We start from the raw sequence: 23,475 nt of genomic DNA, 5'->3' as shown, positions 1-23,475 counted from the left end.
TGAACATAAGATATTGATAAAGATGAAATATATATAAAGTTTATAAATCGTAACATAATTTCTTAAATTTTCTATTCGGTGATAACAATGGGTACATTTAATACAACAACCGCTCATTAAGCATTTAATGATCAGTTGTTTGTGATCGGTGTATATTATCCAATTTGTCCAAAATCTAAAAATTACGTCAATATTGCCACTGATCTCTATACTATGCTGTGTTCCGATTCCCTACCCGGGTGCACCCGATATAGTATATGTCATGTATACTATAATATCGGGTGCACCCGGGTGGGGAATCGAAATACAGCCCTATACCTAGATATGGGATACACTAGCATCCGCGGCTCAGGGTATCTAGGGTACCCCAGTACGATTAACCAATCAGAGGGTTCTGTATCTGATCGAAATGTAGCCAAATAAACGCCACTCATATATATTAGCGTTTTCGAATGGACGGGTTTTAAGGTCGTATTACACTACGGGTTGCGGTAGGAGTTACGGTTGACGATTATGGATTGACCAATCAGAGCAAAGCAGCTTGCCGATTGATCGGCCAATCCGCAACTATCAACTGTAACCCCAACCGCAACCGAGCCCCTTGTTTGAAGTAAAATAATTCCAAATTGCTCCTCCTGATATTTAATATTTTATTCCTATTCCTAATATTTCCTCTATTATGCGCAGGGCCTAAAGGTACAATTTCATGTGCTGCAAAAGGTTTGTTCGCGTTGCTTAAAATTCCCAAAAAATTTTGCACTGGAAACAAGATAAATATATATTTGGATGTTGAAAAGAGTGAAAGCGAAGATGCTGAGTGCAAAAAGTTCAAGCAACGCGAACAAACCTAAACTCGTGCAGCAGAGAGGTCACGTGATCGAAATGGACGAATGAGTGACGACGGTGTGGCCGCTGATTCGTCCGTTTCGATCACGGACCTCTCTGCTGCACTTGTACCTTTATACGGCCTTTAATCCATTCCTGATCAATTAATCATTATTTTACTATGAATTCAAGTCTTTTATTGGCAGAGACGATGCAATGATCATTCTTGGGTCGATCAAACCTGCTTTATTTGAAAACGCTATATATGTGACATGGGAATCTATCTTTACTACGAGAGTTTTCCAGCAAGAAAAACATAGGTAGACACAATATCACGCAATTGGCTATCGAATAGAAAATTTTTAAGGTCCCAAAAATTCGTCTAGTTGACAGCCAATGGCGTGATATTGTGTTTAAGGACTCTTGCAAACAAGATGCGTCAACGTGTACAAGGGATTTTAAAAGGGGATCATTATCTGAGATTTGGGAACGCACATAACCCGCAGAGGAACTATTACGGATTTCGGAACATGCTTGCTTTTGATCGCTTTCAAGTAACAAATAAGACCGATTAAACGCGCTTCCGGTAAGAGACTTAAAGAAAAAAAACTACGTCTCATTTCTCGCATAATATTACATAGATCCGTATGTATTACCATAATAGATTTTATTAATTGTATGAACGGCGTGTCGATTGCATGTTCGAAGATGCCATTTTGGCGGGTGACGTGTGTGCACGCTATTGACAGCCATAACGCGACTCGCGGCGTAAACGACGGACGGTTTCGTGCAGCTTGTTGATCGCGAGAAGTGTGCGCGGCCGGAAATACGTGATCGTCGAAAATATTCGGAAGCAATCTCGGTGCCTTAGAATGGCGAGAATTTGGCGGTTATACCGCCCGATGGTAAACAGAAGACTCGCCGCGTACAATTTTCTGCTGCGCTAAGTGGGGAGAGTGGAGAGGAGAGGGGGAGAGAGGCAATGCACCATGGGAATAATTTGCGACAGGCGCACGCGCAGTTCAGTTTACAGTTGGAGCTTGGAAGAAAATGGCGTCAGCTAAGTTTTTAGAGGAAGCTCTAAGCACGGATGTCGACGAATCCGCAGTGAACGCGATAGTGGGCTCCCTCGAGACGCAGCTTGTAACGTCCACGCCGACTGTGGCCGGCCATCAAGCGAGTCCCGCATCGGTCAGTCAACAGAATCATCAGGTGAACAGCGCTATTTCCAACGGGGGCACCATCACCGCGGTACAGCCGCAGAAACATGGGGTTTCGAACGGCGGCGGTGTGACCACTGTGAATAGTCTAATGACTCAAGAGGTCACTAAGCCCATCACTACCAGCACTTTGCTGCCAGTAAACGTGGTTACATCGAATGCAGTGGCGCCGCAGGTCATCACCACACAACAGCAGCAACAGCAACAGCATACACAACCGCCAGGAATACCTCCTGCTGCATATATCAATCAAGTTTCGACCACCAATCAGGTGTCGAGCAATCAGGCCACGCATATACCAAGCTTGACCAAGACACATGAATCAGTAAAGATCATCTATCCCGGCGTTGGACAAGTTATAGCCACTACAGGGGTGGCAAATGCGAATAATAAACTCACCTTTCCTGCCCAAACTGTTGGGCAGCTAGCGAACGGTACCTTAGGTATAACTTCACAACCGGTACTGCAGACTACATCGAACGTTGTTTCCAATGTCGGTTCTGTCAGTCAGACAGGTAGCCAAACAGTGACCGCAGTGAATAAGCCGACAGGCGCAGCTTTAGTGATTAAGACTAGTGTAGCACCCGGTGGCATGGTTTCCGTTCCAATGTCCGTTCCAGTCTCTGTGGCTGGCAATGCAGTGAGTACAGCATTGCAGGCCAAGGCTGGAGTTACTTCGACGATAGTACCCAGCAATGTTCAAATTCTCAATGTAAATACAATGCGTCCTGGAACGCCAGTAGCAGGACAGCAAGCCAATAAACAAGTTACCCCAAGAGTGGTAATTGGACAACACCAATTGGTAGGAGCGAGACCAGGAGCTCCAGGGGTAAGATGCTCTTTAGTATTTATAAATATGGATAATGTGGCAAAATTTAAAAAAAAATTGTATGTATATAGCATATACAAAGTAAAGGGCATCATAATTTATTTTATTTTATATACCATTCAACTTTCCATAGCATATAAGACTTATAAAATATGATACGATAATTAATAAATATTATTTATGATTTTTTTAGATAACGTTACAGGCACTTCATGGCCTTCAACCTGGTACTCAAGGTCATCTATTATTAAAAACAGAAAATGGACAGTATCAGTTATTGAGGGTAGGTCCAGCTCCAACTGCAGGTACTCCCACTGGTACTGCAGTTACGCCGAATAGTATAGCTGGCAATGCAGTAGTTGCTGCACCATCTCCAGGCACTACCTATCGCCTAACTTCAGTGCCGGCTGTAAGTAGGCTGAATACCCAGTTCACTGGCCCACCACTCGCCACCCTAAGAAAATCTGTTCAGGTGACGCACTCTTATACCTCTTACAAGACTCGATGTAGTGCTACTGTAGAGACTTCTTAGTTTGTGACTTTGTTTTCTGTGGAATGATGTTATCAGTAAGCCAATATATTTTATGCTTACAATATATATTTTTCACTCAACACATTTAAATTTGGGTATTTATGACACAAAAATTTATTTTAGTTATTAATTATTTTTTTATTTTTGTATTATTTGCGAATATTTAGTATATTATTATATTTATAAACATTATATGTAGAAAAATTATATTTACAAATCTTAAAGTTCTCTTAAATATGTATTCTGAATGCGTAAAAATTTTACAGGCAGCTTTATTATCTATTATCAACATAATTTTGATCTAAATGTTTTACAAACTTAAATTGCATAATTGATAACATCTCATGATTAGCTTACTTTTGGGATGCATTTCTTTGGTAGTATGTTTTGAGTTTTGTGGAGTGTAGTAAATTAAAGTTCAATGTCCTTATCAAATATATTGCATGAATTCGGTTAAAGGTGTTATTTAGGAAATGCTACATAGATTAAAGATAAATTTTCTTTCAAAAAGAGCATAATTGTGTGAGGATATTTATACATCTTCTTTGCCTTTTTTATAATTTCGTACATATATTTATTAAAACTATTTCCTTATTGCTATATCTTATAATATAAGCATGCGTAACTATATTATTCAAATTTGCATAAATTTACTTTCTACAAATCTATTTATTTCTAATTGGAATATAAATAATAACAGTAAAAAGGTAAAAAATTATATTACTATCGTTCTATGTAACGCTAACAATGTAATATTATATTTGGTTAAGAAAATAGTATTGTGCGATTATTTTGAAAACAGTTCTCAAAAAATTTGTTTATATATAATACAAAATTTGATGGAAGGTCTGTATATAATATCCTGCAAAGTAAAGTAAAACGATCAATAAATATTATTTATTAGCATATGTTATATTTTTAAATAATAATATATATTTTTTATATATATTAATGTCTATACAATTACAAAAAGATTTGTAAAATACGAGTCTGTACAAGGTACAAGTGCGTCTATAGAATACATCGTAATAAATAAGTTATGTTATCGTACTTTCTTGAATTTAATAGAAATAATGAGGAAAATCATTAATAGCTTTATATTTTTAATTTTATCTATCAGTAAAATATTGTATATATACTTTAACATAAATGTAAGAAAATTATTTAAATTATTTACTAAGTAAGTTATTAATCTGGATAATTACATCATATACTAAAAGAAAACTTATATGTTTATAGTTTTCTCCAATAACCAGTGAGTTAAAATTTTCTCATAGGATTATTTTTATTTTTAATTTTTGGCATGCATGTATAAAAAATAGATGCAGTCTGTAATTTATCAAGAATGTAGTTATATAGAATTTAGCAAAATTCTCCTAGTTGCATGCAATAAATAATAAAAACAGTTAGAACATTTTATTATACATGAGAAAATAATTTTGTACCTTTGATCCACTGTCTAGAATTTTTTAAGAAAACTTTAGGGAATTTATCTCTTTATTTTAGTCATAGAATATATAATTTTACTTGATGTTATTTAAAATTATATTAACTATAAATTATTAACTATTATTAACTATAAATTATTAACTATTATTAACTATAAATTATTAACTATAATTATTAATATTATATTTGGTTAAGAAAATAGTATTGTGCGATTATTTTGAAAACAGTTCTCAAAAAATTTGTTTATATATAATACAAAATTTGATGGAAGGTCTGTATATAATATCCTGCAAAGTAAAGTAAAACGATCAATAAATATTATTTATTAGCATATGTTATATTTTTAAATAATAATATATATTTTTTATATATATTAATGTCTATACAATTACAAAAAGATTTGTAAAATACGAGTCTGTACAAGGTACAAGTGCGTCTATAGAATACATCGTAATAAATAAGTTATGTTATCGTACTTTCTTGAATTTAATAGAAATAATGAGGAAAATCATTAATAGCTTTATATTTTTAATTTTATCTATCAGTAAAATATTGTATATATACTTTAACATAAATGTAAGAAAATTATTTAAATTATTTACTAAGTAAGTTATTAATCTGGATAATTACATCATATACTAAAAGAAAACTTATATGTTTATAGTTTTCTCCAATAACCAGTGAGTTAAAATTTTCTCATAGGATTATTTTTATTTTTAATTTTTGGCATGCATGTATAAAAAATAGATGCAGTCTGTAATTTATCAAGAATGTAGTTATATAGAATTTAGCAAAATTCTCCTAGTTGCATGCAATAAATAATAAAAAAAGTTAGAACATTTTATTATACATGAGAAAATAATTTTGTACCTTTGATCCACTGTCTAGAATTTTTTAAGAAAACTTTAGGGAATTTATCTCTTTATTTTAGTCATAGAATATATAATTTTACTTGATGTTATTTAAAATTATATTAACTATAAATTATTAACTATTATTAACTATAAATTATTAACTATAATTATTGAGAAAAAAAGAGCGATGATTTATAGTGCAATATTTAATATTATGATTACTTATTAAAATTTACTTTTTTGGTATTTACATTTTTGCATGCAATCTATATTGTGTTAACTAAATTTAAAACTAAAAGTTATTGTTATATAATATTCTATGGATTTTTTTAAAAACATACCTAATACTTTAATATTTCGGCAATATCTCTATGTATCATAAAACTAACTTTATATTTTTAAGCACATTTGCAGTTATTGTAATATATATAAATAATAATTATTTTTTTGTATATGTATTGCTACAGACTGTTGCTCCTACTATTACTACATCTACTACAACCCCAGGAACAGTAACTACAGCACCTACGACTACTTCTGCACCAACGGCTACTACTGTTCAAACAGTTCAAACATCCGCACCAGTATGTTTTATATAAAATTAAATTTAAAATAACATAATGATTTATAATGTTTTATATGGTATATTTATATAAATAATTTTTTTTTCTTCTAGCGTCAAACTATTGATAATACCAAAGAAAAGTGCCGTAAATTCTTAGCAAACTTATTAGAATTATCTAGTCGAGAACCTAAATCAGTGGAACGCAATGTCCGAACTTTGATACAAGATCTGATTGATGCTAGAGTTGAGCCAGAAGAGTTTTGTGATAGGCTTGAAAAATTATTAAATGCTTCACCACAACCATGTCTCATCGGATTCTTAAAGAAAAGTCTGCCGCTTCTGCGACAGTCGCTTGTCACAAAAGAATTATCTATAGAAGGAATAAAACCTCCTCCAGCCAATGTTGTTTTCTCCATAGCTTCAGCTGTTGTTCCAACCATTACGCAGGTAGAATTAACTATCTTTTATGAATTCTATTAATCCTATAAGATGCAAAATGTGATAATTTTTCGTAAAATATTAATTTTGGGAAAGGACTTTGGAGTCAAAGAGAAATCTTGTAGAGAAATGGCTTTTTGAAAAGAAAATCAAACATGTTTTTTTAAAACCAATCTTTTCTGAGATATTAATTTGTTACATTTGATCACAAATCTATATTTATATTTATATAACTCATTATTTTTAAGAAGATATATGATATATTAGTAATATTTATAATAGAGAAAAAAGAGGATTTCTCATCATATTAATATCATTTTTTAACTTATTACTAATTATATTTTGTCATGTATTGTAGCAAACTCAATATAGACCTGCAGTGGCAGTGACAGTTCCTGTAACAGCAACTGCAACAGCAACGACACAAGTAAGAGTAATGGCACCGCTTCAAACAGCAGTAACAGCCTCAGCAGCAGCAGCAGCAGTAGTAACAACAGTTCCACGGCCTGCTCAACCTGTTCCACAAAGACTTGTAAGATTTTTATAATCTGCTATAATATTAATATGTGCGTTTATGATATTATGATATTACCAGATATCTAAAAGAAATTTGCATTTATTTTGATAACAAAAATAAAAGAATAATAAACCAGAATAGTTATGTGAATTTAGTATCTGTTGATTGACTAAACTTATATATGCATCTTAATAATATATATTAATTGTTTCAATAATGTCGTCAATTCATGTTTCTCGAAGTTTATGTAAGATTTTTTACAATCTTTTGTTACAAATATGCAATAAAAATTGTATTGTTTTAGGTTCGACCAGTAACAACGACAGTGGTTCGTAGCCCCACTACAGCATATACTGTAAAATCGACAGTACCAGTAACTGGAATTCGGCCCACTGCCCCTGTCGTGCAGAAGCCACCTATAGTTACAACAACGGTCGTAAAAACAATCACGACTACAACGCAAGGCAAAACAGTCAATACAACCACTACTGTTAATAAAGCCGTAGTGCCTTCTCTTATTCAAAAACCGACTGCAAAGGAAAAAGAGAAAAAAACGTTTTTATCAGCAGGATATACGTAAGTTCTGTTTTCTAAGAATAGCATGAAAAAACCGATTATTGCTATTAATAAGCTAATACATGAATGAAGAAACGATAATAAAACAATATTAATTTAAAGATAATGCATACTGTAATTATTATGCATACTGTAAACATATGATAATGTAATCATTGTATTTTGTTATGTAGGGCGGATGATGATATAAATGATGTAGCAGCTATGGGTGGTGTTAATCTTGCAGAAGAATCTCAAAGAATACTTGGTTCTACAGAATTTGTTGGTACCCAAATACGATCTTGTAAAGATGAAGTATTTTTGCAAATGACACCATTACAACAGAGAATTAAACAAATTGGTAATTTCAATTTTATCTGTTATTAAATTAATATAAAATAATATATAAATATATATAGAGTTAGATTTATACAAAAATATACTATTTTAGCATCCAGTCATAGTCTGGAAGAACCAAATCAAGAAGTAGCAGCATTAATTTCGCATGCTGTACAAGAGAGGTTAAAGAATTTAGTAGAAAAATTAGCAGTTATCGCAGAACATAGGATAGATCTTATAAAGGTAAGATTTGATTATCTTATTTGTTTTAAATCTTTGCATATTTTATCATTCATATAAGTATGAATCGTGTATATATATCTCATTACAAATTGAAATTATTTCCTTTACATAAATTAGCATTTTATACCTTTTCCCTCTGTTTTTGCAACATTTTTTTTATTGCTTATAGGTTGATCCTAGATATGAAGTAACACAAGATGTAAGAGCGCAGTTAAAATTTTTGGAAGATTTAGATAAAGTCGAGCGTAGGAAACATGAAGAACAAGAACGAGAAATGCTTTTACGTGCCGCGAAAAGTCGCTCAAAAGCAGAAGATCCCGAGCAAGCCAAATTGAAGGCTAAGGCCAAAGAGGTAACATATAAATATTTATTATTTTCCGTGCAATAATTTTGTATGATAAATCATACATTTATTTTAATTTTTCTTTAATTGCAGTTTATTTAAAATACATGAAATTTCAGATGCAACGTGCAGAAATGGAAGAATTAAGACAAAGGGAAGCGAATTTAACAGCTTTACAAGCAATTGGCCCTCGTAAAAAGCCTAAGCTCGACATAGCGGGATCGACCAACAGCACAGGTGGCACTCCTGGCGCAAACGCATCAGCTAGCGGATTAAACAGACAAATGCCAATGAGACCACGTTTAAAAAGAGTGAATTTCAGGGATTTGTTATTCCTTTTAGAGCAGGAAAAAGAAACGTGTAGAAGCACAACATTGTATAAATCGTACTTGAAGTGATGCACTGTCAAGGGCAGGAACTTTCGTGACCCGCCCGAAATCTGGCGCTCTATCTACATGGTATTTTATGAGCTAGGCTCGATGGATCGCGTGATGTTACTCTATGCTGTAGTAATATACAGTATTTCATCGCGAATTGCATATTGCAATGAGATTCAATGGCAGTCGGCTTGGAGAATCCCGCATATATTCAAAATAAAATTATTTCCACCGTGTCGATACTAAGCTTCCTTTTTGTAAATGACTGAACATTTTTTAACTGTAGTATACATTTTTTAAATGTAATATAATAGTTCTTTATTTTTCAACACGAAATCGCATCAATGAAAGGAGCAATGTGTATGAGCACATGTTTCGCAGTTAGTCTCTATATAGTCTTTTCATGGCAAGGGAGAACGTTGTGTCTGGCCATATACAGTGCTTCCTCGTTACAAGAAAGATTTTTCGCTCCACGTTATGCGATAGCGCGAGTTATCCCTCCCCTTCTCTCCTCTCCCATTTTTTGGAGCGAGCAAATTCAAGTCTTATCTGATGCTTTATTTTGCTCGCTCATATTCTTGTCTCACGTTCGTTCAGATCGTTTGGTCATTGGCAAGATTTATGGGACAGTTCCTGGAAGGTAAACAAGTCTGCGCCCACGTTAGAGCATAGCGACCGATCCCGAGCAATAATCTTTTAACGAGATAACACTGTAGAAACATTGTTATATAATGTATACATGAATGCGTGAATGCATTAAGTGAATGAGTGTACATTGTCACTATGTATAGGTTCGCTATATTGTAATACTTGACCTATACTTTTGGACACTGTAGCGCTAGTGTAAAATAAGTAGGTTTTGTTATAATAGTAAATCGTATTTTTGCAAACTGTATAATGTAATAATAATACCATGAGCACACTGTCCAAAAAGTATGGAATAATTTGTACAATATCTTACATATAATTACTAAATAGTGATAATTTCAATGTTGATACAACACAATATAGCTACTCTCCACTGGAAAATGGAATTGTTATCAGTATATTATGTTGTATATTGCGAACTACGATTTTCAGTGTTTATAAAAAAATTAGCTGTTACGTTTTTTATTAAAGAAATATTTACAAAAATAAGAATAATCAATATTCTTTTGAGTGATGTTAATTTAATTATTTATATTTCTCCTTCTCGAAATTGATGCGTAATTTCTGCTAATGATAAGATAAACTTCCGCAGGAAGTTATGCTTTGCATAATCGATTAAAATAAATTCAAAGTGAGTACCTGATTTACATGTAAAAAGGATAATCACAGATATGTATGCGTGGGTGCCTGAGATCATAGAGAGTATAATGCTTAAAATATCGATTTTTATTAATTCTTTTATTGTGTCAATATTTTATACTATCTGTATGCCCACACAGTATATTCTTTCAATACAATTAAGAAAATATTGCATGTATGATACTTATGATTAATAATATTTAATATATTATTAATCTCTTTGTATCTCACATACGTGTGTATCATATCATTTACAATATAACATGAAATTATCTGTGCAATATAAACTAGCACATTTTTAGTAGATTTTTTTTTTCTTTTAAGTCAGTTATGTTTTATTCTGAAACTTAATATATATATTTCATATCCTTGTATTGAAGATATTTTTATCGAAATATTTTACTTTATATTATTTTAATTATTATTTATTGATACAGTCTGTTTTACTTTAAGAAGGAATTTTGTATATTATAATTACAGAGTAAAATTATCTACTTTCGAGTACTCTCAAAGTATCCACTTAATAGTGTGTCACTTTTATTATTAATCCACAATTTAATGTTATAAGATTATATAGCACATGATTTATTTCATTATATTTCTACACATTCTATGCTTCATGCTAAATAATTTACATCAATATTAGCGTTTATTACTCCAATTTCTGTGCTTCCAATTTGGTCAAGAGAGACAGCACAGTAAAAAATAAGATATACTTCCTATATTTCTATAACAATATATTCCGAGAGACATACGATATGACGTTCCTTAATTTTCAAATATCAATAATCGGAATAAGCAATGTATGCAATTGTCGTAATTGTTGATTATTGTTACATGCTATACTTAATTGCTTTTCAATTGGTTTCTAAAAAAGACTGAATGAATATAGTGTGTAGGAAAGATAGATATATTTAAAGATATGAATTGTCGTAACTTTAGAGACATATTATAGCACGATGATTCTACATCACAGATTTATAATTGGGAAAGTGATACCATTGTGTTAAATAGAATCTCATTTAACATTTCATCAATACGTATTCTGTGTGTGTGCGTATGCGTATATATAAATAAAATGTTTCATATTTATTATTTATTTTGTCATCGCGATTGATTTGATCATTTCCGAAAGAGTTATTATTATTGAGAATTCAGCATTCATACATACTAAAATTTAAATATTCAAAATTAATATCCATTTGACTCGTTTAATTAATATCCAAGTCATTTTTGTTGTGACAATGTATATCTTGTGTAAATAAGTCGTTTTTAATAACTATATAACTATATTTTATTTGAAAAAACGTGTGCAAGCTGTCATTATGTATTAATTTTTGCCGAGTATATATCGCGTATAAGAAGTTTTTACTTAACCGTTTTTCTATTTGCAATTATTATATTATTTTTTACAAACTCGAAGCAAAACGTGAAATCACGCATAAATCATAACGTTCTCTTTACTGCCAATAGATAGAATATTAATATATCTATAAATAGAAAAATATATAAAAAATATTACAGTATATTACACACAATTTTGTGGTACATTATGATATTTTTATAAATTGTACTATGAGTAAGCACAGCAAGAATAAGATAATAAAATACAAAAACGAATCTCTCGTCGAAATATAAACTACATTTCTTCATTTTCTAATTAGACTTTTTCTTTAGTTTCATTATCTATTAAAATATCTATTAAAAGAAGAGAGATATAATATACATAGAGAAAGAATATATGTCTATTTTATCTTTTTTATATTTTTTATCATAGAAATCTTTATATTGCATTTTTTTACAGCGTGCAAAAATTTAAACGATAAAAAATAACCGATTGCTATAAGAATTTTCTATATTTAGCTAGAGTTTTAGAACATTGTATTATCTACTATCTACTGTATCATTGCAGTTTTTCTTGAGTACAATTTTTTTATCTGATAATAAGTGTTTTATATTTTAGATGTTATATAATTATACAAAACGTTTTTTAAATATCTAAAGAAATATTGAAGATGTAAGAATGGCATCAAAACCTTTGAAACGGTCTCTATAAAATCACTTTTGATCTTACCTGTACTTTTTTTCGATGTAATTACTGGTCCAATTTTTCTTAATATATCTATAAATAGAAAAATATATAAAAAATATTACAGTATATTACACACAATTTTGTGGTACATTATGATATTTTTATAAATTGTACTATGAGTAAGCACAGCAAGAATAAGATAATAAAATACAAAAACGAATCTCTCGTCGAAATATAAACTACATTTCTTCATTTTCTAATTAGACTTTTTCTTTAGTTTCATTATCTATTAAAATATCTATTAAAAGAAGAGAGATATAATATACATAGAGAAAGAATATATGTCTATTTTATCTTTTTTATATTTTTTATCATAGAAATCTTTATATTGCATTTTTTTACAGCGTGCAAAAATTTAAACGATAAAAAATAACCGATTGCTATAAGAATTTTCTATATTTAGCTAGAGTTTTAGAACATTGTATTATCTACTATCTACTGTATCATTGCAGTTTTTCTTGAGTACAATTTTTTTATCTGATAATAAGTGTTTTATATTTTAGATGTTATATAATTATACAAAACGTTTTTTAAATATCTAAAGAAATATTGAAGATGTAAGAATGGCATCAAAACCTTTGAAACGGTCTCTATAAAATCACTTTTGATCTTACCTGTACTTTTTTTCGATGTAATTACTGGTCCAATTTTTCTTATTTTTTTTATTATTCTATTTAAGAATAAATGAACTATGATTTGATCGTTCGCGTGGTTTAAAAAAATTATATTTCTATCAATCAAAATATAGTTAAATATGGGAAACAAAGTTATTCGGATATGTTAATCTAGTGTTGAGGAATAGAAACATAAAGATAGATAGTTTTTCCATATGATTTTACAAGTACATTCTTTCCTTTTAAATCAGACACATACTGTGACAGACATCTATTAACGTAAACTCATGAAACAACAATTTTTAAAATCTTTTGTTAATCACGACAATTTTTACTATGAAAAATTAGAGAAAGATGTTAAAGCAATTTTTTCTTTCTCCGCGATATTTTACTCTGAACTAAATAAATTTTATTATCCATTCTTTCAAGACATATAGAAGAGAATAGAGTATATGAGACGACCATGATAACAGAGACTAGATAACTAAATATTAAAGACGAAAACCGAGAACTGGCGAAAAAGTTCGCGCTTATACATGTATAATTATCCTCTGACATTTTACATTTTCTAATAATGTAATTTTTGCTTTAGTTTATACAAATAAGATTTGTCTTTACTGTGTATATCTATTAAATAAGCATCAATAATGGCTCTTCGCCATGTGTTAACATTGACGTTGAATTGCTTTTGCACAATCTACAAGAATGAGAAAACAAAGACAGATAAAAGACAAAGGAAGCGTACAATAAAATCGAATCCAAAGTATAGTAAAATATCGGTCTTGACCTCGATTTTTATGCAGACAATAACGGTGGGTTTTTGTTCGAGGATATCCTCGAATTTCGAGCCTGTCTTCCGCGTAGCCGACGGCTATTCCGCTTCGTGTCGTGTATCGAAGGACCAAGGTGACCAGGGCGATCCAGAAATGGAATATAATCACGGAGAGAAAGGGAGATGAAGAGCCGGAACGTCAGAGGAAGTGAGAAAGGTGGAGAGGGTAAATGAGAGAGAGAGAGAGAAAAGCGTTCTGCCGGGTGGATTCGAGGGATGACAGCCCCGGGCTGTGAAACCCTCGGGCGACGCGGATATTGAGTTCACAGTAACCATGGAAACGGGGCCCAAGGGCACGACGTTTGTGCGCTTTATCCCTTATTCCCGCGGTTACGTGATCAATTCGGTCCCAATGAGCTCTCTTACTTCGCTTCTCGCGTATGCGTTTCACGTTCTTGCATAATCATCATCAAATTAGTCGAGACATTTTTTTGTACATTTCAGATCTTTCTTTCTGCACATATTTATTTTTATATACAAAATAATAATGTAATTAATTAAAATTGATTGAATAGTATCAGCACCTATAGTATGCCTTGTGTTTTACAATTATATATATTGTATTATCATCTTGATAATATATATTTGATAATTAAATATCCGAAATAAATTTGTAAAAATCATTTACATAAACCAAAATATCTTATTTATTCTTATTTCGGCTGCACTTTGTTAATATAAAATCAATGTTTAATTTTGAAGAGAATTGCCATTCTTGAGAATTTGCAATTCTTTACGAGTAATCTTTTTTAAAATAAAATAACATTTTTTTTTAGTATCAATTTTTGCAGAGTAGCTTTTCCATTGCAACAATTATTGATGTATTAAATAATTCACATTTATGCATCGGCATTTTAAAAGATTTCATTGCTTGGTTGAACAATATAAAAATTTGTCACAAGGGATCGTACAAAATAATTGAATTAAAAAAGATAAAGAAGTAAATAATTGTGAAGGAATCTTATTCATCTCTGTCTTGTAATAAATTTCTCTGATCTCCATGTTATGTCCATACGATTTTGTTTGACTAATAATTTTATTGTACGGAGCAAAATTCTTTTGCTTCGGGCGTAATGCAACGTCCATAGCAATCGAGAATTGATTGCGAGTGTGACAATAATTTCGCGGTCTATACTTTTACTCGTTTCTCGAATAGCAAAATTATTGTCTCTTTATTTTCTAGAGAAAAATCTAAATTACTCGCCGTTAACGATACTGCTATTTTTCCCTCAGTAATAGTGTTAGTTAAACTAAAACTACAACTCGCACGCAGCGTTATGTGTCGTAAAAAATAAAAATAATATACATTTCACTAATCTCTCTTAAATGTTGAAGGAGATCGATGCGTATGAAATAATAAGCTGCACTTTCCTGAAATGTAAAATAAACATTTTATTAGATTAATTGTGTGGAAGTGATACTTATATAAGAAGGTTTCTTAGCAATTATATAGTTTGCATTTTTCTTAAATCTTCATCAAAATATCGTTTAAAGAACATATATTATAATTTCTCGTCGATGTTTATATCTCGGAAGGATTTAATATCTTTCTTCTACCGCTCTCTCTTCATTTTTATTGGATTATATTAGATTATCTCGATGAAAACTTAATTTAGTTGACTTTCGATACACATAATCAATGTGCGTTGCATCTCGTTATTGACTCCTCATTATACTATGAATAATGATTTTAAGTAGAATATATGTATATTCATACTTATATATAAGTATACTTATATCTATATATGCGTATGTATATACACGTTTATTCGCAATATTTACAGTAATTAATATATATGGCATTTAAATACATATAGATACACTTTATTAAATAATAACAATGTTAAAAATCGGCGCATCTGATATTCTCAAACGCAACTCGCAGATCGTAACACGAGGAATGAACAATGATGTTTACAATTAGACGTTTCGATCTTAAATAACATTAAAAGCGCGCAAAAGACACAGCTAGTGTCTAGTGTATGACATATTGTTGATTCACTTTTTTAAGCTGCGTTACGGCTACGTATTTCAGTGAGATTTCATATGAGTGCATTTTTACACAATGAACAAAAGAAAAAAAATGTGAAATAGCATATATACGATTAATATGTTACGTGGCTTAGGCTCTTTGCTGTGAATCACACGATACATCGTTGCCATTATTAGGCTTGCTATACGTTGTTTGGTCATTGCTTTTTAGATGTGACTCAATATGTGATCGTCGTTATTGGAAAATATATCTAATCAAATAATGTCTACTTAATTTTTAAACATATGTGCAATAATTTATATAATTTCTATCGCGATCAACAACGATCTATCTAAACCACATCTAAGCTCTTGAACGGCTATTGTGACCTTGCAATCGTCGCAACTGCAGGTAATTATTAAATTTGTTCTAAAATAGCAACATCCCAATAATCTCGATCTTTCCCAGATTTGTTGCTAATCTATCTTTTTGATCTTTAATTTTATATAAATTATTAAATTTATATATTACAAATTTATATTATATAGTAGGATTAAATTAATAATAGATTTTATTTACGTAATCAGCGATTTTATTAATTAAAGTGATCGATTAAATATTCTGGGTCAGCCATCTCGAATTATAATATGTCAGAAATACGTGCAAATAATTTTTGTAACTTGACGTGCGCGTAAACGAGATTGTCTCTGTTTGATAAAAAATGGTTCATGAAATGAATGTAAATCGTAAAATTTTTTTTTTATTATTCTATTTAAGAATAAATGAACTATGATTTGATTGTTCGCGTGGTTTAAAAAAATTATATTTCTATCAATAAAAATATAGTTAAATATGGGAAACAAAGTTATTCGGATATGTTAATCTAGTGTTGAGGAATAGAAACATAAAGATAGATAGTTTTTCCATATGATTTTACAAGTACATTCTTTCCTTTTAAATCAGACACATACTGTGACAGACATCTATTAACGTAAACTCATGAAACAACAATTTTTAAAATCTTTTGTTAATCACGACAATTTTTACTATGAAAAATTAGAGAAAGATGTTAAAGCAATTTTTTCTTTCTCCGCGATATTTTACTCTGAACTAAATAAATTTTATTATCCATTCTTTCAAGACATATAGAAGAGAATAGAGTATATGAGACGACCATGATAACAGAGACTAGATAACTAAATATTAAAGACGAAAACCGAGAACTGGCGAAAAAGTTCGCGCTTATACATGTATAATTATCCTCTGACATTTTACATTTTCTAATAATGTAATTTTTGCTTTAGTTTATACAAATAAGATTTGTCTTTACTGTGTATATCTATTAAATAAGCATCAATAATGGCTCTTCGCCATGTGTTAACATTGACGTTGAATTGCTTTTGCACAATCTACAAGAATGAGAAAACAAAGACAGATAAAAGACAAAGGAAGCGTACAATAAAATCGAATCCAAAGTATAGTAAAATATCGGTCTTGACCTCGATTTTTATGCAGACAATAACGGTGGGTTTTTGTTCGAGGATATCCTCGAATTTCGAGCCTGTCTTCCGCGTAGCCGACGGCTATTCCGCTTCGTGTCGTGTATCGAAGGACCAAGGTGACCAGGGCGATCCAGAAATGGAATATAATCACGGAGAGAAAGGGAGATGAAGAGCCGGAACGTCAGAGGAAGTGAGAAAGGTGGAGAGGGTAAATGAGAGAGAGAGAGAGAAAAGCGTTCTGCCGGGTGGATTCGAGGGATGACAGCCCCGGGCTGTGAAACCCTCGGGCGACGCGGATATTGAGTTCACAGTAACCATGGAAACGGGGCCCAAGGGCACGACGTTTGTGCGCTTTATCCCTTATTCCCGCGGTTACGTGATCAATTCGGTCCCAATGAGCTCTCTTACTTCGCTTCTCGCGTATGCGTTTCACGTTCTTGCATAATCATCATCAAATTAGTCGAGACATTTTTTTGTACATTTCAGATCTTTCTTTCTGCACATATTTATTTTTATATACAAAATAATAATGTAATTAATTAAAATTGATTGAATAGTATCAGCACCTATAGTATGCCTTGTGTTTTACAATTATATATATTGTATTATCATCTTGATAATATATATTTGATAATTAAATATCCGAAATAAATTTGTAAAAATCATTTACATAAACCAAAATATCTTATTTATTCTTATTTCGGCTGCACTTTGTTAATATAAAATCAATGTTTAATTTTGAAGAGAATTGCCATTCTTGAGAATTTGCAATTCTTTACGAGTAATCTTTTTTAAAATAAAATAACATTTTTTTTTAGTATCAATTTTTGCAGAGTAGCTTTTCCATTGCAACAATTATTGATGTATTAAATAATTCACATTTATGCATCGGCATTTTAAAAGATTTCATTGCTTGGTTGAACAATATAAAAATTTGTCACAAGGGATCGTACAAAATAATTGAATTAAAAAAGATAAAGAAGTAAATAATTGTGAAGGAATCTTATTCATCTCTGTCTTGTAATAAATTTCTCTGATCTCCATGTTATGTCCATACGATTTTGTTTGACTAATAATTTTATTGTACGGAGCAAAATTCTTTTGCTTCGGGCGTAATGCAACGTCCATAGCAATCGAGAATTGATTGCGAGTGTGACAATAATTTCGCGGTCTATACTTTTACTCGTTTCTCGAATAGCAAAATTATTGTCTCTTTATTTTCTAGAGAAAAATCTAAATTACTCGCCGTTAACGATACTGCTATTTTTCCCTCAGTAATAGTGTTAGTTAAACTAAAACTACAACTCGCACGCAGCGTTATGTGTCGTAAAAAATAAAAATAATATACATTTCACTAATCTCTCTTAAATGTTGAAGGAGATCGATGCGTATGAAATAATAAGCTGCACTTTCCTGAAATGTAAAATAAACATTTTATTAGATTAATTGTGTGGAAGTGATACTTATATAAGAAGGTTTCTTAGCAATTATATAGTTTGCATTTTTCTTAAATCTTCATCAAAATATCGTTTAAAGAACATATATTATAATTTCTCGTCGATGTTTATATCTCGGAAGGATTTAATATCTTTCTTCTACCGCTCTCTCTTCATTTTTATTGGATTATATTAGATTATCTCGATGAAAACTTAATTTAGTTGACTTTCGATACACATAATCAATGTGCGTTGCATCTCGTTATTGACTCCTCATTATACTATAAATAATGATTTTAAGTAGAATATATGTATATTCATACTTATATATAAGTATACTTATATCTATATATGCGTATGTATATACACGTTTATTCGCAATATTTACAGTAATTAATATATATGGCATTTAAATACATATAGATACACTTTATTAAATAATAACAATGTTAAAAATCGGCGCATCTGATATTCTCAAACGCAACTCGCAGATCGTAACACGAGGAATGAACAATGATGTTTACAATTAGACGTTTCGATCTTAAATAACATTAAAAGCGCGCAAAAGACACAGCTAGTGTCTAGTGTATGACATATTGTTGATTCACTTTTTTAAGCTGCGTTACGGCTATGTATTTCAGTGAGATTTCATATGAGTGCATTTTTACACAATGAACAAAAGAAAAAAAATGTGAAATAGCATATATACGATTAATATGTTACGTGGCTTAGGCTCTTTGCTGTGAATCACACGATACATCGTTGCCATTATTAGGCTTGCTATACGTTGTTTGGTCATTGCTTTTTAGATGTGACTCAAAATGTGATCGTCGTTATTGGAAAATATATCTAATCAAATAATGTCTACTTAATTTTTAAACATATGTGCAATAATTTATATAATTTCTATCGCGATCAACAACGATCTATCTAAACCACATCTAAGCTCTTGAACGGCTATTGTGACCTTGCAATCGTCGCAACTGCAGGTAATTATTAAATTTGTTCTAAAATAGCAACATCCCAATAATCTCGATCTTTCCCAGATTTGTTGCTAATCTATCTTTTTGATCTTTAATTTTATATAAATTATTAAATTTATATATTACAAATTTATATTATATAGTAGGATTAAATTAATAATAGATTTTATTTACGTAATCAGCGATTTTATTAATTAAAGTGATCGATTAAATATTCTGGGTCAGCCATCTCGAATTATAATATGTCAGAAATACGTGCAAATAATTTTTGTAACTTGACGTGCGCGTAAACGAGATTGTCTCTGTTTGATAAAAAATGGTTCATGAAATGAATGTAAATCGTAAAATTTATTTGCGCACATTTCCTCATTGTCCAAGATATTTGACGTAAGCGTCGAGAAACTTCAATATACGTTTCAAAGACTTTCGTACCGTATTTTGGCATCAAACTGCGGTTGCGACTGTCAGCCTTCTGTCGAAGAGATGCCCCCCGTGTAATTTGTCAGAATAACCATATTATCCGCGATGCAGTCTTGAGAGACTCTCCTGGACAGTTGCACTCACTCCGGATCGTAGTCGCGCTGCAGACAACGGATCGATCTGGAGATCGTTTTGCGCTGATGCGCCGTGCTCCGTCAAGTGTTGACGGATTGCCTGACGAACAGGTACTCGGAGAATTGCTGGCCCTCGACGCCGCCGCCGTTGCTCGCGACCACCCGGAAGCCGGCGTTCAGCAGTCTGGTGATCGCCTGGACCGAGTTAAGCTTGCAATAACCGTTCAGCGGAAACCTGATTACGTGACGGGCGTCCTGCTGGTGCCAGGCGACGCCGGATCGCGCGTCGATCACCGCCTGCGTCGTCTCCGGGAACACCTCGTCCAGGAGGGCTCGTCCGCCCGAAAGCATCACCCGCTCGCCCAGATCCGGGCTCACGTGTAACGCCACGCACTCGTAGCTGCAATTGCCGTCGTTACCGCGCATCTTCTCGGAATCGCGATTGCAAGGCCCGGTGGTGCAGGCTGTGGTGCCACGACCGGAGCCGAGTTGACCGGAGAGTGGCGGACTCGGCGATGACACTGTCATCATTGTTGTCGAGCCGTTTTTTATGCGCTCTTTCTTCATCTGTTCCAGTTGCCTGCACATCGCTGAAAGAGAGATACGTTTACGTTAGGTTCATGATCTTACGGTGGATTGTTAATTTAACGATGGATCATATTTAAGGATATTGACAATTAATTCGTTTGAAGTTTTGTAATGTTTATTTTCTGATAATATATTATTACATTTTATGTTTCTCGGGTATAAATATATATGATAAATTATGAAAGCGCTTTGAAAAATTTTCTACGTGAAGCTAGATTTTTATCGAAATGAAGTGTGTACACTGATTATATTGTCCCGAGGGACCAATTTCCTTATTTCCATTGCCTTATTTTTATCTTTTTATAACACTCAAAGTTCTGTGTATTACTTCTGTAATCCAGTAAACAACTACTTCAGAGTTTGTTATTACTATTCTATTACAGAGAGCTACATATTGCACAGTTGGAAGTCGGTCGAGAAAATTAGAAGAGAAATGATATATTGCCAAACGATATCGCGATTTGTACATTAACTCTCTCGGGTGATCTCTCGTCAGCCACGGGAATTGTTGCTCTTCTAATATTTTACGATTGACATCTTTTTTCATACAATATGTTTAAAAAATTGTTAAGTGTCACACAAGTGATTAAAGTTAAACAATGAAGAAAAAACTAATTGAGTAATCAACTTACGGGCAATATCAAAGTATCGTGCTTCTTCTAATAGTAAATCGAGATCGGCAAAGTTGTCGGGTATCAGTAGCCGGGAATTTCGCATAAAATTGAGTATGTGCCGGAACATGCCGCCGTCTCTATCGATAAAGTAATGTTGTTTTAGCGAATCCAGGACGATGGGGATGCTGCCATTAAACAATTTCGCTAGCCTAGATTCCGGATATCTGAAAAAAGTTACAATATTTTTTTTTAAATAAAATTATCATATGTGAAAGTAGCAATTTTTTATAGCCTATAAGCATCAATCGCAACAAACACACACATACATTGATAGCTGGAAGTGCGTTCGAGAAAGTCTTAAAGATTTATGCAAATTTTGAATAGATTAATATATCATCATAATTGATTACATTATCATTGAAGATGTAATATTGTATCGATATTCAAAGTCTAGGAAATTCAATATTGTAGAGATTTGCATCGCGTATTCAATGTAACAATGTGAGAATTGCGCTTTCTATCGACCAACAGTTAACTGAGTGTTGGCAGGTGCTGATACTTTGGTCACCTGCCGAAATCGCTTCAGGTACCATGTAGCTTCAAATGATGGTTCAGTACAAGCAGCTGTTCATTGAATAAATTCCGACTCAGCGCGCGCGCGTTGCTTATCATTAGTTAAATTTAACCGTACACAGTTTGATATACCAAAGTATCATAATCATTTTACAGAATTTTCGATGCATGTATGTATCTGTGTGTGTGTGTGTATGTTATAAATAATTTATTTATAATATATGTTTTTTTTCGCGTATATAAAATCTCTTATACATCAAAATTATATAGAGATATTAATAAATATTTAAAAATCAGAATATTTTAAAGTATCCAAAAATATCTCTATAGATTATCTGAGTAGATAAAAAAAGCAGAAAATAATAAAAATGACAGTTCTTCAGACTGAGGATAAAATAAAATAATTATTAAAATCCATTAGCTAAAATTATTTAGACAAAATTCTGTTTTTTTTTCATTCAATTTAATTAAAAGAATTGTTTATTACTATCAGAGGAAATAAAGAAATAGAAAAGAGATATGCAGAATTCTATCAACAATTGTCACGCGTGAATCAGGATGTAACAACAGACTTGTTTACTTTGTAAAAATATTTAGGATAAGAACGTACGCGTGAAATGTGCTTTAATAGATATGCAGATGCACGCGAGTGTGTCTCGCAATGGCGGGTCCATTGCATCGTGTCACATTTTTCGGCTTCTTTAGAAAGTGCCCGTGACATTTTCGAGCGCGTTTCACAGCACACGTTTGCGGACACAACATCGTTCAAAGTAGGCTGTGACTAATCTTCTTATTATAATATCTCGACACTATCGTTGCCATTAAGATACCTACCGTACTTCGGAGTTATATCTCGAGAATAATGAGATTAATTTGACGTTTCGTTACGCGCTTAATCTCGCTATAAATTAAAGCAAGGAAACTAACAAAAAAATTATACTTTTTATTCATTTGTATAGAAAGATAATTAAATTTAATTTTAGGAGTCATCTTATCTTATTAGTCATATTGTGAGAAAATACATTAGAGCTAGTATGAAAAAAAATCTCCCATCTGTTCATTTGCAATTTCTTAAAATGTATATTTCACTTTCTCAATTTTTTTTCTATCAGCCTGATAAATTGATTTTGTATCAAATATTCTGTTTTAGTTTCCTAAGAAGTACTTTCGATTGTATTTTTTAACATGTATTATTTACATGTACTATAAAGATTGATAAATTTCTTATTTCAACTGTAATATATTTGAAATTAATTTTATATAAGATTAAATAGTGTTAATAAAGTTAATAGCGTAAAGTTAAAATCCGAAAACTTATGGGGTTTGCTCAACGACTGTGCTA

At 31.8% G+C, this 23,475-nt stretch overlaps 1 protein-coding gene and 1 pseudogene across 2 annotated transcripts; one reads left to right on the top strand and one right to left on the bottom strand.

The window, feature by feature from the left end:
• The first annotated feature begins 1,326 nt into the window (after positions 1–1,326).
• Positions 1,327–10,242, top strand: LOC115233781 (transcription initiation factor TFIID subunit 4). Of its 2 annotated transcripts, none has more exons than XM_029804362.1 (10): positions 1,327–2,874; positions 3,068–3,283; positions 6,177–6,293; positions 6,386–6,721; positions 7,071–7,244; positions 7,534–7,805; positions 7,979–8,145; positions 8,236–8,366; positions 8,536–8,718; positions 8,829–10,242. In XM_029804362.1, exons 1-10 carry the CDS (start codon positions 1,876–1,878, stop codon positions 9,105–9,107), a joined length of 2,874 nt encoding a protein of 957 aa, XP_029660222.1. In that variant the 5' UTR covers positions 1,327–1,875; the 3' UTR covers positions 9,108–10,242. The 2 variants fall into 2 exon arrangements, with proteins under 2 accessions (XP_029660222.1, XP_029660221.1); XM_029804361.1 differs by having other exon boundaries at positions 3,068–3,346.
• A 6,409-nt stretch (positions 10,243–16,651) lies between these two features.
• LOC115233905 lies at positions 16,652–22,041 on the bottom strand (annotated as a pseudogene).
• Between the last annotated feature and the right edge of the window lie 1,434 nt (positions 22,042–23,475).

This window comes from Formica exsecta, unplaced genomic scaffold, assembly GCF_003651465.1.
Source record: "Formica exsecta isolate Colony F162 unplaced genomic scaffold, ASM365146v1 scaffold191, whole genome shotgun sequence".
Taxonomy (NCBI): Eukaryota; Metazoa; Arthropoda; class Insecta; order Hymenoptera; family Formicidae; genus Formica; species Formica exsecta.
Note: the sequence above shows the minus strand (reverse complement) of the source record. Positions and strands in the feature narration are given on the sequence as shown.

Coding starts and splice junctions, on each gene's coding strand:
- LOC115233781 (XM_029804361.1), top strand. CDS start 1,876: ATGGCGTCAGCTAAGTTTTTAGAGGAAGCTCTAAGCACGGATGTCGAC. Junction 2,875..3,067: donor CGAGACCAGGAGCTCCAGGG/GTAAGATGCTCT, acceptor TGATTTTTTTAG/ATAACGTTACAGGCACTTCA. Junction 8,719..8,828: donor TGAAGGCTAAGGCCAAAGAG/GTAACATATAAA, acceptor ATGAAATTTCAG/ATGCAACGTGCAGAAATGGA.